The sequence below is a fragment of the Pyxicephalus adspersus genome, chromosome 6 (genome assembly GCF_032062135.1).
Source record: "Pyxicephalus adspersus chromosome 6, UCB_Pads_2.0, whole genome shotgun sequence".
Lineage (NCBI taxonomy): Eukaryota > Metazoa > Chordata > Amphibia > Anura > Pyxicephalidae > Pyxicephalus > Pyxicephalus adspersus.
Genome location: NC_092863.1, coordinates 62,520,301 through 62,539,427, shown reverse-complemented (window position 1 = coordinate 62,539,427; position 19,127 = coordinate 62,520,301). Strand labels below are relative to the sequence as shown.

Sequence of the window (19,127 nt, the reverse complement as noted above, 5' to 3'; positions counted from 1 at the left end):
TTTCAGTATGTGTGCAGAGCTCCTCACATGACCGTCACAGCACTGTATATTAAAAAGGGATTGCACATGACAGACAGATACAAACAATGACACAGGAGGAGCTTGCAATCTAAGAGTTTACAATCTGGTGGGGGAAGTAGCACACAAATATATTTACTTCTGCAACATCAGAACCTAAAAGCCAGGAGGAGGTCCCAATGACAACATCAAATTTCAAGGGTAAAAACAATTTTTTTAAACCTACAACTGAGAATTATTTGCCTATAAGTAGAATGTTTACTTTACTTTTTTTACTTTTTTGAAGTAAAAAAATTCAACCAAAAAGAGGGATTGGTTGCAAAGCTTGACCCTTGAACTAAGTGATATTTGTGAGTTACAGGTATGTTACTGCTTATTTCTGTGCTGCAGTGCACTCATGTAATCAGTAGAAATCCCAAAATAATAAAAGAAGAAAAATCTTGTAGACATACACCTACTCATAGGGGAAGACAGCATATGGTGTTTTGTGGGAAATATCTTGAGGCATAAAATACTATATTGTTGAAAATATTTCTCAAACACTTGTGAGTAAAGGTTAGAGGAGTACTTTTTTTTGCAGAAAACAATATGCTTGTGCTGGGTGTGCACAGTAATTTACATAGAAGGTGTAGTTAACATTTCATAAATTTGGAGAATTCTAATTATGAGTGCATACACCTCTAGGACAAGGTTTAACATAATGGAAATAGTCTGACATTTGTCATTTGTTCCTCTGACAATGCAAGCTGTAAGCACCTGCTTTTATTTGAACAGCGTGGACTGTATTACAGAAGTTTACTACATTTCAAATTTACATGTAAGTTTATACTTCTAAATCTAAAATATGTTCTTGTTATGTCATACAAAATATCTGCATGTATGAATGCACACAAAGCAAATAACTGAGGTTTTGTTTCAGTTAAAAGTTGCTCTAGCAGATCAGGATATTCATTTATCTACCAAATACAAGGAAGATTTTTATATTGATTGTGATATTTTTATTTATTTATTTACAACATAGGTTGTATCCCTTATTTTGGGCTGATCTAGTTGATGTAGTTTAGGCAGTTTTTCATTAGTAAAGCAAGTTATTACTTTCAGACCTGTTATTAGAGCATGGCCAAAAAATTGTTTTGCTGCTTGTTGTACACATTAACATAGAGTGCAAACTTTCATTTCAAAATTGTTTTAATCCTAATCTTCATCTGTTTACTTGTTCTGGTTCAGCTACTTAAAGTATTAAAGCCAGCCTGGTGGGTCAGCATAACAGCCAGGTAACCAGCAGCAGCAAATGTTTCTCTTATGTTGTTTTTTTTCCCTTTTTTTTTTTTTACTGATCAGGACTTTTGTTAAAAAGCATACTTTAAAAAAAACTTTACAAATATGAATAGGAGTAGGACAGAGTTGTGTCTTTTATTTTGATGTTTGCTTCCAAAATGTGGCCTTTCCCATCTCAGGGAGAGATTAGACGTATGAATTTAAAAGTGCACAAAATGACGTTAGAAGAAAGTAAATCTATGTAAACTTATAAATAATTATAGGTAATTTATTTTAGCAACATTTATTTTGAAAATGTCCTAATATTCACACCATGGGGAAGCTAGTCAGATTCTAAATTACGTTAACATAGGGATTCAATAGAAACAGAAAAATAAAAGTTAGAAAAATCAGACTTTTGTAGAAAATTGTTCAGTATTGCTTGGTAATAGTTTACAGAGCCATTATTTAATTGTAAGGGGGGTGAGCTCAGTTTGCTGTAGTTTCGCTACACTTCAACAGTCAGATCTGTCATTACCCAGGGCACCAATTATAGCTATAGAGCGAAATTAGCAAGCTGTAGCTGTAACATCTGAAATACCCATTTTGTGCTAATGGGCTGCACTTTCAAAGTACAAAGTAGGGTCAGTCGCAGCCATAAGCCCGTTACATTAGCCATATTCTTTTGGATTTGGAGGGGTAACTTGTACAATGACATTAAAGGAGAGTACTTGGAAACTGCATGCAAATATCATCAACTGAACCTAGGACCATAATGTGACATTGAGCTGCCATCCTTTTTATTTTCTTTTGGTTTTTATAAATCAAGTCTCATTTTGAGCTCAGTTTCTAGGAAAACATTGCATTGTATTAATATGTAGCTGGATGAACAAACCATCTGTCGCACATCAGCTGCTTTCCACAAGGCTGCCTCCTGAAGTGATATGTAACATTTCCTAATCCTGAACTGGTTGTTAGAATTGCTAAAATGAAACATCTCTTCTTTAATTCATGAGGCCTTCTTCTACCCCACATAGCTTCTTGCTGTCAAAATCTGAGCAGAGCTTCTGAGGAACCATGTGTACGAGCTCTCGCTGACATTCGATAGGAAGTGTGCCCAGCCACGGCAGCGTATTCCAATTTCACTACAATGAAGAAGAGAGGCTGTGTTCAGCATGCAGTTTTTGTATTTCCACCTTATAACTAACCTGAAATATCCATTACCACCGTCCGCTGAGAACATTTCAACACTACTGGAACTGGGAATGCAAACTGATCTTTTTGTCAAAACGTTACATCAGCACGTTTCTGTAAATGAACTGTTTTTATAGATTGCTTGTGACACGTTGACGAGCGCGATATGAGCTATTGCTTCCTTGTTATTTGGATCATTACAACTGTTGTTTTGACAAGATTTTTTTTTTCTGGTTCAGAACACGTGTACACAAAAAGGGTGACTACACCTAAACCTCATTCATTTTTGTATCAGCTAATATAACACCAGGAGCCAAGAGAAAGCTGTAAACTGTACAGTTTATAATAACAAAGTCTGTAATTATTAATGGGAGAAGTATAACAGGAAAGGTAAGATTCTTCACTTGAGAATAGCTTTAATTCTTCAGCCTCTGTTCAAGTTATGGAACTAAGTTAAAAAACAAGTGATAGAACTGATTGGTTGGTAGAGAATTTAAAAGACGTCGTGTGTAGATCTTCTTTTTTTTGGTTTGTGTTTGTAAAGACAATACTTTCGTGAAAAATACTAAAATGTTTATATCTGTTTAATTGCAAAGAAATAGCTGGCATAGATCTATTGTGACAGTACTATGCTAAAATCCTAAATATTGTTATTAGCTTTGCCTGAGATTCCTCTAAAGATTACAGAATACCTTCCACTTATATTATGGAGATAAGAATAAAATAGTTTATTGTACTTCATATGAATAAGGGCAGGTTTACACCTCCTTCTGCATTGTGCAATTCTTGTGTGGCTCCTCGCAGCTGGCACCTTGCCAGCCACTTGAGCACTGTGTGGCACTGGTTCAAAAAGAATTGGCATCTGCACATGTGACAGCTGGCGGCAGTGAGCAGTTCCCTTATGGGGCTGCTACAGGGAAATGCTACATGTAAATTTTACACAAGCAGCAGTGGTTCCTGGCACCAGGAATTGATAAATACAACACAATCTCACTGCCAGTGTGAGTTAGGCTGGGTGCACATGTGCAATGGTTCTCGGCTGATAAACAGAGGAGAATCTGGCGTGTGTACAGTGCTCATCATGCATCCGAACGACCGTCCTGGCGGATCCATGGACGATGGGCCACGAACAATCATAATGGTGAAGGGGAAGTGAAGGGGAAGAGAGCGAAGCAGGGTGCCGCTTCATTGTTCTCTCCCTCCCCTCTCCATAAAGCAGAACGATGCTGTATGTACAGGACTTGTTCATACATCGTGCAGTCTTTAGTCATTGGAAAGGATCATGAAAGATCCTTTCCAACGACAATTATTGCACGTGTGTGTACATAGCCCTAAATGTATTTATTTTCTGTTGTAATCATAAAGATCCATTTACCTTACTTTTGCTAAAATACTCAACCATCACAGCAAAATGCAGTTAAATTGTACAGCATATGGGTCTTGGTATTTTCTCTAAATAATGGGTATTTTAAATTGAGATACATTATATTAATGTCCTATGGAACATGAAAAGATTTCCCCAGTCCTTCACACTCTGATGTGTTGTTTGAAGGATGTTACTAGTCGTTATATTCTGGATGGATATTGCTGAAAGGTTCCTAAAATACATGACACTGAAAAGCTTCCTTGCAAGTCTTTCATCTAGGCTAACAACATCTGATCTCTGTTATGCTCAATAACTTAGCACTATAATTTGTTTTTAACAACCATAAAAAAAAAACCTATTTGGCTTCTACACAAACATTGATCCTTCTTCTCACTTTCATGCCACCGTTAACACTCAGTAAGGGGTAAATTCACGCTGCCCTTATTGCTTTGTAGTCAATTTAAGTACAGTGCAGAGTCTCATGAATGTCTTTTCCTATTACCAGGTCCAGGTAATTGCTGTCTATAGCTGAAAATGAGCATTGAAGAATAATGGAAGCTCCAGAGTACCTCGATTTAGATGAGATTGACTTCAGTGATGACATATCTGTAAGTAAACAAAATTAAAAAACCACAGTTCTTTTTTGCATGTGCATGAGAAAAATGGTACTAGCAGGCACAGGTCAGAGGTACAGATCTAGATGCAGTTTCCCATACCCAATACCCATTCAAAAAAAAAGTATAGAGTTTTTGTGCATGTTTTCTGTATTTATTATAGCCAGGGCTAAAGTGTTATAATATAAAACTGGATATGAATATTATGTAATCAGTTATTCAGCCAACAACAACATTCTTTTTCATTGCTTGCTTCACCTACCACATGTTAAAAATGTCATTTTCAGAGGTCAATAGAGCAAAGTAGAATTTATGCAAAGAATGAATTGGAGCAATAACTGTCCCATTTGCACCTGACTGAAACATATTAATAACATTCAATAGGAGAGAACTGTAATAAAAGGCAGCTACTTCTGCTGTACTGTCTTTTTATAGTACTCTGGGAATCCTTTGTTACTGCACACTGCAGTCTGATGTATTAACTCTAAATATATTACTAATATTAAACTGCACTGCAGTTGTTTTGTTTTGTTCACTAGAATCTTGGAATTATAGTTATTATTTTCATGCATTTTATATGTTATTTCTTGTGTCTTAGACCCCTGATTTTCTGGAAAATTAGACATAATCGGCACAGGGATATCCCTCGTTATACCTGTTGAGGTTGCTCATCAAAGCACACCAAAGTTTTATGGATTGTGATAACTTTTTCCTTTACATTACCCACCAACATCATTACTACCTCAATATCAGCTGTATGATGTCTACACGTTGGGTGAAGAATGCTCAGCATCACCTGAAGTGGCTTTTTTAAATGTTCACCTCCATACATATTGGCTGCAGTAAAGGAAAAAAATATGTGACAGGTTGGGTTGTACAGTGATTTTTAGGATGATAAACCTTTCATATTTCATTGTTGTCAGTGAACAATCTTCCCATATATGGCTTCCGAAGAGAAATGGAAAAATAAACTTCTAATTTGGCCCCATTTAAAATTATCAGTGAACAGATCTTACGTTGTTAAGGAGAAAAACTTAAGAACAGCTGCATTCCATCTTTCACTTGTTCCTATCCCACAGTGATATCCATGGCAAGTGATTACAGAAGAAATCCTGACCTGTGCATCACCCCAGTGTCTGGGTTTAGTAAAAAGTGCAAAATGTGTCTGTCACATATCACCAGAAATCCATTTTAAACACACAGGTCAATTTACCTGTTCAGCATTCTTTAATGATTTTATTGGTACTTTCCTGAAACACAGCCAATAGACAGATTTAAAAACCTCAAAGAACTGAAAACCCCAGACAGAAAACTTGATCTAAAAGGAGATTTCAAACAAAACATTAATGATTCTTTAATGTCCAGAGCTCCATCTGGGTATTAGTGTAGGTTATAATGTGGGTAATACAGTTTAATTATTTCTACGTATGTCCAGGAAGAATGTAATATAATTACGCAAATATTGCGTGTCTGCCTAATGTAAAATAATAGCTTCATTAATTATTCTGGTTGATGACGAAAAGAAGTATTAGGACAGGACCTGGAGGGAGAAAATAAGTTTTGGCAATTCCACTAGTTTTCTGCTGCCTATCCGCCTTCCACTTACTATGCTTGTTTTGCGATGAGGATATCCAACTTACCGCATAATAAAATTGACAAATATACAGTCACTACATCACTGGCCTAGGTCAGTGATTTCTTCTATGCATGTAGAAAAATAATTTGTTTTTAAAATACCTCCTCCCTGCACATTTTTATGAACGGGGATAACTATCATGCATTGTTTATGTCTACGGCATGAAGTTTACCATTGGACCTTGAAGCAGTCAGTGTAGAATGGGCTAGGTGTTAAATCGTAAGTATATTTTAAATTATGGAATGCTGTACTAAAACTGCACATATGAAAGCAAAAGTTTACTTACCGTGGCTAGACACCGCAAGTATAACATACTTGTATATTATTTTTCCCCTTCAATGATCTTTATGGGAGCTGAAGAAGAATTAGGGCATATTGTAGGAACACAAATGACAACATAAGGTTTATCCTATACAGGTTAATTTTTCTTTTGTGGCTGTTAAAATAAACATTCTATAGCTCTGCCCCTTTACCCCACCGCAAATATTATTATTTAATAAGGGAGCCAATGTTTTAGCCACCTTTTGCCCATGGAAGGCAACAGTTGTGATTTTAAGACCAGCAGCACATAGTCATATTCACCTTTTTAATCATTTGCACACCCCACAGTTCATCTACTGGTAGCAATGTAAATACTACCCTTTGGTAGAATGTGATTCAACTGTTTTGGCTTGGTGATTGCGTTGGCAAAACACGCATTCACTTTGCTTTCTGGTAATTTCTCTGGATCCATTGCACCATTCTGGTTAGTGAGAAACTATTATATGTGATTGGAGTTCTCTGTTTTCCATAGTTAAGGGATGTGAGAGAAAGGGACGTTGGTTCATTTGGATACAGTGAACAGATGGACGACTTTCCTTACCAGAAAGGGTTTTTCTTTGTTTTTTTTGTTTTTTGGGTGTATTGACCTTAGGTACTAAATGCTTCCCACAAAAATGTAGTCAGGAAAACTGTTTTCTAAAGCTCTGAATGGTTTCCTTTTTCCTTCAATTGACACATCACTTTCTACGACTTCCCTTAAAAATACATTGTGGTCATTGTTCTCGGTGAGAAGGCTGGTTCAGTGCAGAGAGGGATATAACTGCAGAGTGATCTGTAACATTATTCAAGATAGGGAAAGCCACTTTGTAAAATAAAGTTATTACCTCCATAACATTCTCACGTAATCCCAGCTTTCGCTTTTTCCTCATTATAAAAGCACACTTGGACCTGTTAACAATCAGATTGCTAAAAGTAAAGGGAATGCTTTTGGCATCTGGCGCAACGCATCTGTTGGAATGGTTAACCCTGTAAGTCCATGACAAACACTTCTAGTATATTAACTGGCTAAAAAATTTTGTTCTGGTGGCACCAGGCATTTCAGCACTGTGCACACAAACTACTTCTTTGTAAAGACTAAAAGAACTTTTGTCAGCAGCAGCTGCTACAGATGACCAGGCAGTTTTATTGTTAACAAGCAAACAGACTTTAATTATATGCATAGGCTGTAGATATTTTCAGGGTGCATCAATTTCATTTATTATAAAGCCTAAAGCTGAACTCCTTTACATGTAAAAGACACAGAATAATTTAGTTATCATCAAAACAAACCTTAAATGTTTTTTTTAGTGGAAGTAACAGTAAGCAATCTGTTTTCATTTGTGTTCATGTCAAGAAGCTTAGAGTGAATAAGAGGACAGCTTTGGACAAAATGCATAAATGGTGCTGGAGCAACATGAATGAGGATCCAGCTAAATAACCCTCATGGCCAGGACAGCAGGTTGGAGCATTTTATTATACATGGCTATCTGTTACCAGTGACTGTGTGCTATCCCTGGCAATCCTGCCATTCTAGTCCTTGACCTGTTTTGGCTGTTTGGAAATTTCCACCAATGTTTAGCTATAAAGCTTTGATTTTTCTCTTTGATGTCCTGTTTCTGGGATAGTCTCACCTAATGCCAGTCTACGGGCTAGAAGTGGGAATATTTCAGGAATAGGACTGCACAGAAACAAAGTAGGTATGTAGCTAATCATACTTCAGAGAACATATAAATACTTTGCACTCAGAATAGATAGGTTGCTTAAAACTTGAAGACTTGGGGTATCTCAAGTTCTGATCCTTCCCATTTCAGTAACTTGTTGAGTATAATTTATGAAAGTCATGTAATTGGCTTTCTATTCTCAAAATGACAAAATATTTCCTAGTGCACTGGAAAGTTTCTCATACCGATGCCTTAAACTTTCATTTTTTGAAAGGCAATTTACTAATGGTTTGCTAACTTGATTATAACAAGAAATACTGGCTGGTGTCAGGCCAGCTGTACACAAAAACTTTGCAGTGTTATTATACTGTACAAGAATAAACCTTGGTCACAGAAATAAAGAGGGGGGGGGGGTTAGTTTTGTTTTCTGAAAGGAGCTAGTGAATTGGATCTCACAGTGCTGGGAATATGTTCTAGTTAGTGCTTAGTTACATAGCTACGGCACAGACATCCAAGCAGTTAGTGATATCATCAGATCATTGGCTTCTGGCAGAGAAATCAGGAATAGGAGCAGTTCCAGACCAAAATCCTCAAGTTCCCTAGCTGAACCTGAAAAATATGCCTTACGGTTTTGATAAAAATTTCACAGGCTGTTTATTTATTTATTTCTCCTTGACTTTGGAATGATGAAGATGAAATCTTCAGGTCATTTAAAAGGCATCCTAAATCCAAAACAGTTTTTTGCAAAGAAAAACATATTCTGCAAAGTGTACTAAAGTAATATAAAAACCAGATAATTGTCCATCTCAAGCAATGTACAAATGTCCAGGTTTAGGTACAGCAATAGTGTGCCAATAACACTAAGCCAAAGCATGCACTGTATACACCATGGCATATTTTCAACTATTGTCTTTGTTCTTTTCAAGGGACATAAAAATGGTAAGGTAATGTGGGATAGAATACGACAACCTATTTCTATATAATCCCATATGTTCTATAATGTTCCCAGTTATTTGCCTTTACATTGCCTCTGTGATGCCCCTTTTTAGAGATATTCCCACTTCCTGAGTGTCAGTTGTTTCCCAATCGACTAGCCGTTGGAACCTGATAAATTGGCTATTTCTTTTCTTAGATATCCCAAGACATTATTTGCAAAGAGCCAAGAGTAATCAAAGAGAGACTTTTCCATAAACTGCATTCATAGCTATCAGCTTTTGCATTCTTCATTCTTACCTTTAGCATGCATGGTTCTCCCTCTTCACCAGTACCACCGCCACAATTCTCCTCATAGTGCAGAGTATGCAATGGAGCAGCAAGGGACCAAACCCAGAATAAGGTTGAATGACAGTGGTAGTCAGGGGACCCAGAAGACAAATGGTTGAGCAATATCCAACCTGAGGAGATCCATCAGCAGAAACAGAGAAAGGTTTGTATAGTATTCCCCCTCCAGTATGCTAATCTGCATGCAGGACCACATTAGATATTAGGGACGACAGGACATCAAAAGCTGAAAGCTTTTGCAGGCACTACATAGTTTATATGAGTTTGGGGGGAAAAACAGGAGAAGTAGCATATTCATTTATAACCTATATGCATTATCTAGTCCTTTCCGTGAATGTCATCACTATAATGGACATTTTGATCTCTATTTTGTGTTTTTGTAAGCCTGGCCGCCTGGCCCTGTTCACCTTTTACTTACCTCTCGAGCCTACTGCATTTACTGTGTTACCTATTTTTTTAAATTCCCGAGTGCCACTCTCTAGGTTAGATTTCACCTAAATTGTCGCCCCCCCCCCCCCCCATTCTGTTTTTACTCCTGGGGTGAAGGACACAAGTAACAATAAAAACATCCTAGAAGGATTTACCCTTCTTTCCTGTGTGGTCATGAAGTTTGGGGAAATTCTGCCAATAAAAGCTTAAAAAAAGTTCCACATAACACAAAAACTGACAAATCTATCAACAAAGAACTCCATGAATCTTGTATGGAAGTAGAACATAAAATCATAAATGCAAATAAACATAGAAAGAGAGAGCCAGCAAACTAAAATCAAGGGCATCCTTCTCCCAATGGGAGACACCGAACAAAGAGTTATTAATCCATGCTGGAGCTCAAGTAAAGATATAAATAGCATTTCATTTAATGTGGTTTCATCTGTGGTTACTCTACTTTGCTTTATTCTCTTTATTTTGTGTTTCACAACATGCTAAAAATATTCTTCTACTTGCAAAATCGTCTTGAATTTCTCTTGTATATTTCACATTTGTCTTTGATTAGTTTTTCTATGATGACGTTTAAAAAATGAAAAATGAGACTTTTTTATGTTCTTGCTTTACATATACTGTGGTTGCTTAGGAATTTTAAATAATGTCCATAATGGGTTGAGTATTACTTAATGTTTACATAATGATGATGTAAGTGAGGATACAGAGATGTGGGGTCTGTTGATCACTTTCGATTGACTACCACTTTTTAAATTCCTAACATAAACTTCTAGACTGTGTTGTATGCTTTTAATTATTGCCCCAAAGCAATGTAAGCTCTTCAGATCATGCAGGCGCACCCTTTGCTTCATACTGAAGTACATATCATTGAGATTGTCAGTTCCCATAAAATTCAGGGTGAATGTTTGTACATAATACTATCCCAAGAGAATATATTGTGATCATGAAAAGACCAGCACATATTAATAATTCATCGTACGTATAGATTTCCAAAGCACAAATCTGATAGAAGGGATCTTATATCCAGGTTTCAATAATTAATTTTATGTTTTCCATTCTTACAGGAAAATACACTAGAAAGCATTTAAAAAGGGGGCATGTGGTATGTAGAGTGCTGAAGCTGGGTTTTGTGGGCAAATTTTGTAGCATGTCAGTAAATCTTTGTGGTCTTTATATATATAACAGAGAATCTGACATGCAGAAAACTTTCCGCAGGTAAATCATGGGACTTTTTATTTCTCCAAAAGCAAATATTTAATGAATGTCAGATAGAGAGAGAGAGAGAGAGAGAGGCAAGAGAATTTACAGGTCTTTGTCTTAGTAACCACTGGGCCTGAAAGTAAGGAGAAATCCAAATTTTGACTTGTCACCAAGCAGGAATAAAGCGGAAATGTTACAATAAGCACAGTTGATACTCTGAGAAGTGGACATTTATCCTTTCTTTCGACATTTATCTTTTCTTTGGAGAAATGTATTTTTTAAAAAGTTGGTAATATACTGTGGTGCCACCAGTTCTTCGTTAAACGCAGACCAAAAGCTAATTTGCAACTGTTGTAAGCCCACTTAGTTGGCAATTAGGTCCCATGAAAATTTATTTTAGGGTACATTTCACTTTTCTAAGGTTGGAATCATTATGGGTGGAAAAAAAGGAGGAGTGAATCCTAAAAATCATTTGCTATTGCTTGGCACATGTTTTCAATCCTGGACCAGATTTATTCCAAGTTTGCTGGATCACTCTGGTTCTCCAATGACAGTTTGTCTTCTCTAGTTTTGGAGAGCTTTAATAAATCAGGTCCAAGGTGACTACAGTCCGCTGCTTCCTATGAAATCATAAATTAGCAAGCGGGAAGAATACTATATCCCTACAATTTAAACAACAGATTTTAGCTTCACATTTTCGCATTTGTCAAATACGTTAGCAACACAAACTGTTAAAGACTATCACAGGATATTTCATTTTTTTGCTTGACATAACATTACTAGTTTTAATATGTTAAACATAACATTATAGTGAAGTAACCAGTCACAAACAGGCAATGTTAATAATTAGGAAGTAATAGGTTGTTCCATGTGAATTAAAAACATCCTTCCTCTGTTCTTTCATTAATATATTATATCCAAGCATGATGGGAATGAAAACAAGATTAGTTTTTCTTATAATTCCGACTATAGAGTTGTACGTAGTAAGGGTCACGTGTGTGGGAAATGCTATTTAAATGAAATGTTGGAAAGTTCCTTTTGTGATGTATTGAAATACTGAGTTAAAGGCCCATGCATGTGGTTTAGATGATACAGTTTTATTGAACTAACCTAATTCACTGAAATTATTGCATTATGTGTATACAGTGTCATGTATCTCAATGTAAACTTTGCAAGCAATAACAACCAGTCACTAAATTATGTTTAACAAAAAGTGTTCCTCCACTTCCTGAGACTTCCTGCTACATAGTTTCCTAACTAGCAAGGCTCACACAATGCTGAACAGTATGAATGGCCACTTCTTTCCCACACAACACTGGTGTTTCCATTTACCGCCCATGTTATGGAATTCATGTCGCTGGCTTGGTAAATACAATGGGACTTAATCATGTTTTATTTTTTTGTGACAGTTTTTATCTGATTGCTTGCTGCAGGAAACACTCAACCTTTCCTTTTTTTCAAAATTAATGCCAGGTATGGTGTAATGTTGTTATTTATAAAAGTAAGAGAGTATTACTTAGTAATTATATATTATTTATATTTTTTTAGTATTCTATAACATCACTGAAAACAATTCCTGAGCTATGCAGACGATGTGATGCACAAAATGAAGACAGATCAGGTGGGTGACATATTATTTAGGAAGTAATATTAAAAATATTTGTTGGCCTAATCTAAGTGTAACCTTTATTGAAAAAAACTGGCATATATATATATATAAATGCAGTTGGTAAGTAGCTAAAGGACATTGATTCATTATGCACATTAACCCTGACTAGGAATAAACAAAATTCATATTTTTTTTGATTTCCCTAAAATTTTGTAGAATACCCAAATGTTAAGGTGATTCCTGATGGAAGCTGCCATTGCTGCCACTGCTGGACATCTTTTGTTCAGACCTGTCAAATTATAACAGTAGCTAAAACATTGTTCGAAGTCTGGGCACCTTTACCAGCCTAATAAATGACAATATTTATTTTTTATAACACCAACATAAGTCCATTGTCATATCACTAACTGTCCCTCAAAGTAGCTCACAATGTCCCTACTATAGTCATTTGTCTTTAATACAGTGTAAGGTCAATTTTTGGGGAACCCAAACAACCTAACTGCCTGCTTTTTCAGCATGTGGGAGTAAAGTGTGAAACACTAAGAGCATACAAACCTGCAGATAGAATCCTGGCCAGGATTTGAACCTGGGACCTAGTGCTGCAATTCACGAATGCTAACCTCTGAGCCAGTGTGCTATCCAAGATTACTTTAGGACTGCAAAATTCCAAAGGCTTTTCAAAGGCTGATGATACACAAAAAGACCTGGCACTGGTTTTGACAAATAAGATCAGAGTAATTTCTCTGTTCCACAATTTTATTTGGAGGGTATAACAACAATGTACCCAGTGTTAGAATTCAAGCTAAATACAGCCAACGGCACATAGGCTGCTGTGAGCCCTCTATCTTTACCACTAATTTATCCTATTTAAAATGATTGTCCAATTTTCCATTTCTAAGCCCTGCAAGCAGAAAAATTAATTTTCCTTCAGAGACAGATCTCCTTTAATCCAAAAGATTAAAGAGTAATAAAACATAGCAGACTTGTAAACATTGGAAATGTGAGTGATGTATGAATTAGTGATAAATATGTGCTGGAGAGGTTCTCTACAAACAAACAGCCCATTATCTTTTGCAAATATTTGGAATAAGCTTGATACTAATTCTTGTTATCCCAATCTGTCCATTAAGCCACGAGACACATGTAATCCCATCATACATTATCTGCCCTGGCAGCTTTGGAGAAGAGCTCTGCCTTGCGTGTACATTAATAGTGTTTTGTTCTTCTGATAACATCCAGTTAATGCAGTGATACATTTTCTTCCACTGTAAATTAGTTTGATTCAAATAGCATAGCTGAAGTGAACTTTTTTTATCAAAAGTCTGCCAGTCCTAGTCATACGGTATTATATATTACAGAAAATAAATAATACAGTTCTGTATTTTTTCAGGGTATTCTTTCCATTTCCGAATGTTATTATTGCTTGAATAAATTTAACTTGTTTGCATCTGCACTGTATCTACGTATAGTCAGTGAAAACAGGGGATGCATCTTCTTCAAATACCTGTTTGGTTTATTGTTTTCAGGAACTATAAATTGTTATTTTTGTCCTAATGCAATTATTGATGATTAGTTCTAGGAGCAGACAGCCTTTGATACAGGGTAGAGAGCACATGGCCCTGGTCTCCAGGCCTGGAATTCAACCTATGTGAATTTTTAGGATATAAACAATGCTCTGTTTACACTGGCTTGGGTCTTTAATGGCAGTTCTTAAAGTACAAGGAAAGAAAAGGCATTGGCTAAAGGTTATTTGGTGAGGTTGCTTGGTATTATTATTATTATTATTACACAGTATTTATATAACGCCAACATATTACGCAGCGCTGTACAAAGTCCATAGTCATGTCACTATCTGTCCCTCAAAGGGGCTCACAATTTAATGTCCCCACCATAGTCATATGTCTTTAATACAGTCTAATTTTGGGGGAAGCCAATTACCCTAACTGCGTGGTTTTGGAATGTGGGAGGAAACCCATGCAAACACAGGCCCGAGTCCTACCCTCTTAGAGTTTTCTAGAGGATAGATTGTTTTTGGAGATGCTAATGCAGTGTTAGCAAGAAACATAGCTTCTTAAAGAAAGGGGGAAATTTGCTAGGTGAGGGAACTACAGATAAAAATGTATAGCATTGAAAATTAATACTTTACTGAAAGAGAAGTTGAGGTAGAGTGGCAAAATGATAAATGCTAAATGAAAACATAAGAGAGTTGTTTACAATAAACATTTAAAGTGGTGCACTTCTAAATTCCCCCTATGACCATGTAATGCCCCGTTTTGAAGTTCTGTTGGTAATAATGCCATCATTTAAGTTCAGGTCTCTTTTTGTGGCCTCTGGTTTGGATGTAAGAAGCCACTTTAGAAAAATTCATGGTGAAATCCAATGTCAGACACACAAGGATGGAATTCAGTAGACCTAAACCTGAGAGAGTCTGAAAACAATCAGCAACAAGTCAGAGAATATCTTGTGCCTTAATGGCAGCTACTTACTGAAAATATCCCTGGTTTGGACAAATATATGGCAAATTCAAGACTTAATATTATTTGTTTTATTTTCTTTATTCATATTCCCTTTCTCAATAGCAATCTTGCAATCTATTTTGAGGCTGATATTTAGTTACACTTTTCAGCAGTTAACACATACAACAGGCTGAACAAATCCATCTGTGAAAATCTGTTTTGAAATGATCAATGGATACCTAGCATGTGCCGTACCAGATTAAATATCATTTACTCAAGTCAAGCTGATCTATTACACCGCAAGAGACAGCGGCTTAACTTGACACATAATATAAGTAAACAATGTCACTGATCGTCTGAGCACATATAATTTCAGGGTTAAACAGTAGGAAGTGTGTTTATGATAGAGGTTTATTTTAATATGAGTAGTTCAACTCCAGATCTATAGGCAACGTTAACATAATTAACAGAATTAATTAAGAATAAAAAACAAAGTGGACTTATTTTAAACTTGATATTCTCAAATGAAGAAAGCTGCCTAGGCTGGGAGTATTCTTGCATTTGAAAATAATCCCAATGACAATCATTAGGGGTGGATATCATTAAAACACCTCCTTGCACTGACTTGTTCAAGGCCTCCTAATTCACTACCTTGTGCACTGGTTGGCATTATCCTACTTAACCATGGATACACAATGGTGACAGTATAAGCACTTAGTTTAATTTAAACAAAACTTCAACCTAACATTAAGGGTTAATTTATCAAGAAGTTAATAGGACAAACAGAAAACATTTAACAATGGTAATTCATCTGTATTAAAACATGTTGTGTATTGTATTGTGTTGTGTATTAAAACATGGTATGTTGTACAGGTTTATGTACTGAACAGTTTATTCAGCTATCTGAAGGGAAGTTGTCCCAGAGGTTGTAATTTGATTATTTAGCTGTATTCTAAATTTTAGTTGCAACATTTTAAATGTGATATCCAGCAAAGACAAGAAACACATTAGACTAAAATGAAAGAAAAACAAGCTCGGAATTAAAGAAATCAGTTCCCTTTAATTATTTGTGAGACAGATTGTGATGAGGAGATCATGCTGTCCGGTAGGTTGGATAGATCTCAGCCTTCTAAACAAACAATGGAGTAAATAAACAGTAGCTTAGAAAATGTTGGGGTAGTTAAGTTCATGTTCAGGTTATAAGCCAAAACAGCGGATCTGTGTCTGCAAGATTGACAAGAAGCTGAAAGTGTAGCCGACTCTTCCCTGCTGGCCAGACCATTGTGCAGAAAGAAGTGTTTTCATAAGGCTTAGACAGAATTCATTTCCATGCACTGCCTTTAATGGTTCCTGTCAGAACGAAACAGCTGGCGAACATATGGGATTCATTTCCCTGTATCACGTGGAAAAAATTTCACATGTAAATAGAACTAACATAAAAGTGTAGCCCTTGAACCTACAATCTTATAGAAGGCATAGAAATCATGTGCACATTGATGTGTCTGTGGCGGGTATCAGGCTTACTGCCTTTTCCATTGTCCTAAAATAATAGAACTGCAGGCTTAGCAGTTATCCTTTTCATCCTGCTGTATTTTAACTCAAGACTTGATTGTTTTAATTAGGTTTTTTTGCCAAATATAGAATGATTGTTTAAAGATCATTTTTGTTGTAATGGTAATGAAAATAAAACTCAGTTTGGAATGTGGCCAAACATTGCGTATATATGTCTTATTCTTGATTTAAACAAAGTCCCATTTAGGGATTGCTACAGATTATTTGTGACCATGGGAATATCAGTGAATGTATCTCTGATCTCTGATATTACTTGTAGCCATAAAAACCAAGATGAAACAGGATGAATTCTTAGTCAATATTTGAAAGAAAATAATTTCATGATAATCAAAATAATATTTCTTTCTTTGCTTTCCTTTTCTCTTCTTTACTTTTTTTCTTCCCTTTTCTTTTTTTTTCCCTTTTTTGTCTTTTCTTTTGTTCCTTCCTTTTTTTTTTCTTTCTTTCCCTCCAACATGGTACTGACTGTCATAGGTATGGCAATGTTAGGTTGTTAGAAAGCAATAAAGCTGCACATACTGACTGCGTTATATTTACTCATTAGTTAGAAAAATAAGTTTTGAATTAAAAATTCAGTATTTTGGCTGATTTGTTGGTGGTTATAGATTAAGAAGGGGAGAGAAAAACTGGGGGGAAGGAAAAAGTACAGAGAATGAAAACAAACAATAAAAAAAACCTAATTTAAATTAAGGTATATATATCCATGGCATTCAGTAATGCTGATTTACAAGAGGGAAGTCGACAGATGGAGAAAAACCTATAAAAAACAAGGCATTGGCTGTAGATTGATCAAAGTGGTATGTTCTGATTTGCTGTTTACAAACTGTTCTTGTACAGTTACATCCCCAGCAATTAAGATATTGTTTATTTAGTAAGTGAGCTGTACGCAAATGAATCCATATGCGGTTACTCAAAAAAGCAGTGCTTGGAAAGGTTTATTGAATGTCAGTGAACCATACATTTACATGGTGAATTACATTCTTGTATAATGTTCACATTCCAAAAATAGTCTTATAATGAGTTGGGAGGCAGGTGCACGTAGCACACAAAAATAGCAAATTTGGTTTGAATATGTTTTCTTTAATGTAGAATGTATCATGGAGCTATGTTCTATAGATATTCAGCAGCAGCATTGTAAATCTGTATCTCAAGCATTATAAGAGTAATTCTCGACTGTTTTAACATGGGAGAACCCTTAAAAATAACTGTCATGTCTTTAGGGATCCCCCTCTATAATTAATAGATCTATAGCTTACAGTTTAACAGCATGGTGGTCACCCATACAAATAGCCAAAAACATCATTAGTGCCACTTAAACTGACGTAGTCAGTACAAAGTCCACAGAAGTACAAATTGTGCATTGCTCAAGGAACCCCTAGCAACCTTTGAAGGAATCCTAGGGTTCCACAGAACCTTGGTTGACAAACACTGGTCCAAAGTACCATATAAACAACCTGAATAACCAAGTATTATGCAATCTAATCTGTCCACTAAAGTCTACAAATCTATACCCTGGTGCATCTAGATAATATAACTCTACCAACACATTGTTTACAAATACCTGTAGTCAAATTAGTAGGTATATAAATCAATGATTGTGTTTTGGAAATCAAAATCTAAAAAAAAGTTGTTACCCAGGAATGATGAAAATTATTTCTTCACATTATAAATTACATTATAAAATGGCTACATTATTAGTGTCTCACATGCTGTTGATATGTCATTGTAAAATAGTATCATTTACAAACACTTGTTCCATAAAGTTAATTGTATCATCTTTAAAAGCAGATGTATGAACTGCATCAGCAGAATAGGCGATATCTTAGTTTCTTCTGCTCATTTAGTATAAATTAAAAAAATACAGTGACAAGTCTTAACAATCTTTTTTATCCAATTAGCATGTCTTTTGTCGCATTACAAATCTCTTTGTGCATAAGAAGTGTGCTAACAGTGCAATACTGCAAAAATCTATAAAAAAAGACTACTGGTTAAAGTATTCCTAAATAAAATCCAAATCTACTTTTGTAAAAAGTCCCTTTATAAAGTGACTCAGTTGTGAGGAATCTAGGTCACACAGTAGACCTCCCTAGAGAAATAGAAGTTGCCTCTGTGTGCAGTGAATTCTTAATCTACTCATAAGTTAGCAACATAGTCTATTTCAGATCAGTGGGTATCTTGGTTACATTAAAGATATAGCATGACATACTAGTCATTCATATACATTTCTAAATCACTCATATATATTTATAGTAAAATAAATAATACATTCCAGTAGAATCTTATCAGTGTTCAGAATGCCATCATTGGGTCTGATTTATTAAAGCTCTCCAAGGCTGGAAAGGATACACTTTCATCAGTAAAGCTGGAATGAATTGGATCCAGGATTCAAAAAATTTGCTAGCAAATAGGAAATGACTTTGACAAAATCCATTCCAGGCCCAGTAAGGGCTGTATAGGGTACTTAACCTCCCCAGCGGTAACCCCGAGTGTGACTCGGAGTGGAAAAAAGATGTTGGAAGCAG

General features: G+C 35.8%; 1 protein-coding gene across 3 annotated transcripts in view; it reads left to right on the top strand.

Moving 5' to 3' along the window:
- Window positions 1-19,127, top strand: part of SNCAIP (synuclein alpha interacting protein) — a 138,872-nt gene that overhangs the window by 70,192 nt on the left and 49,553 nt on the right. For all 3 annotated transcript variants that reach the window (XM_072416037.1, XM_072416038.1, XM_072416039.1), the window contains 2 exons: window positions 4,341-4,443; window positions 12,517-12,589. In XM_072416037.1, the coding sequence (XP_072272138.1) occupies window positions 4,387-4,443; window positions 12,517-12,589 (130 nt within the window). In that variant the 5' untranslated portion in view covers window positions 4,341-4,386. The remainder of the gene's footprint in view (window positions 1-4,340; window positions 4,444-12,516; window positions 12,590-19,127) is intronic.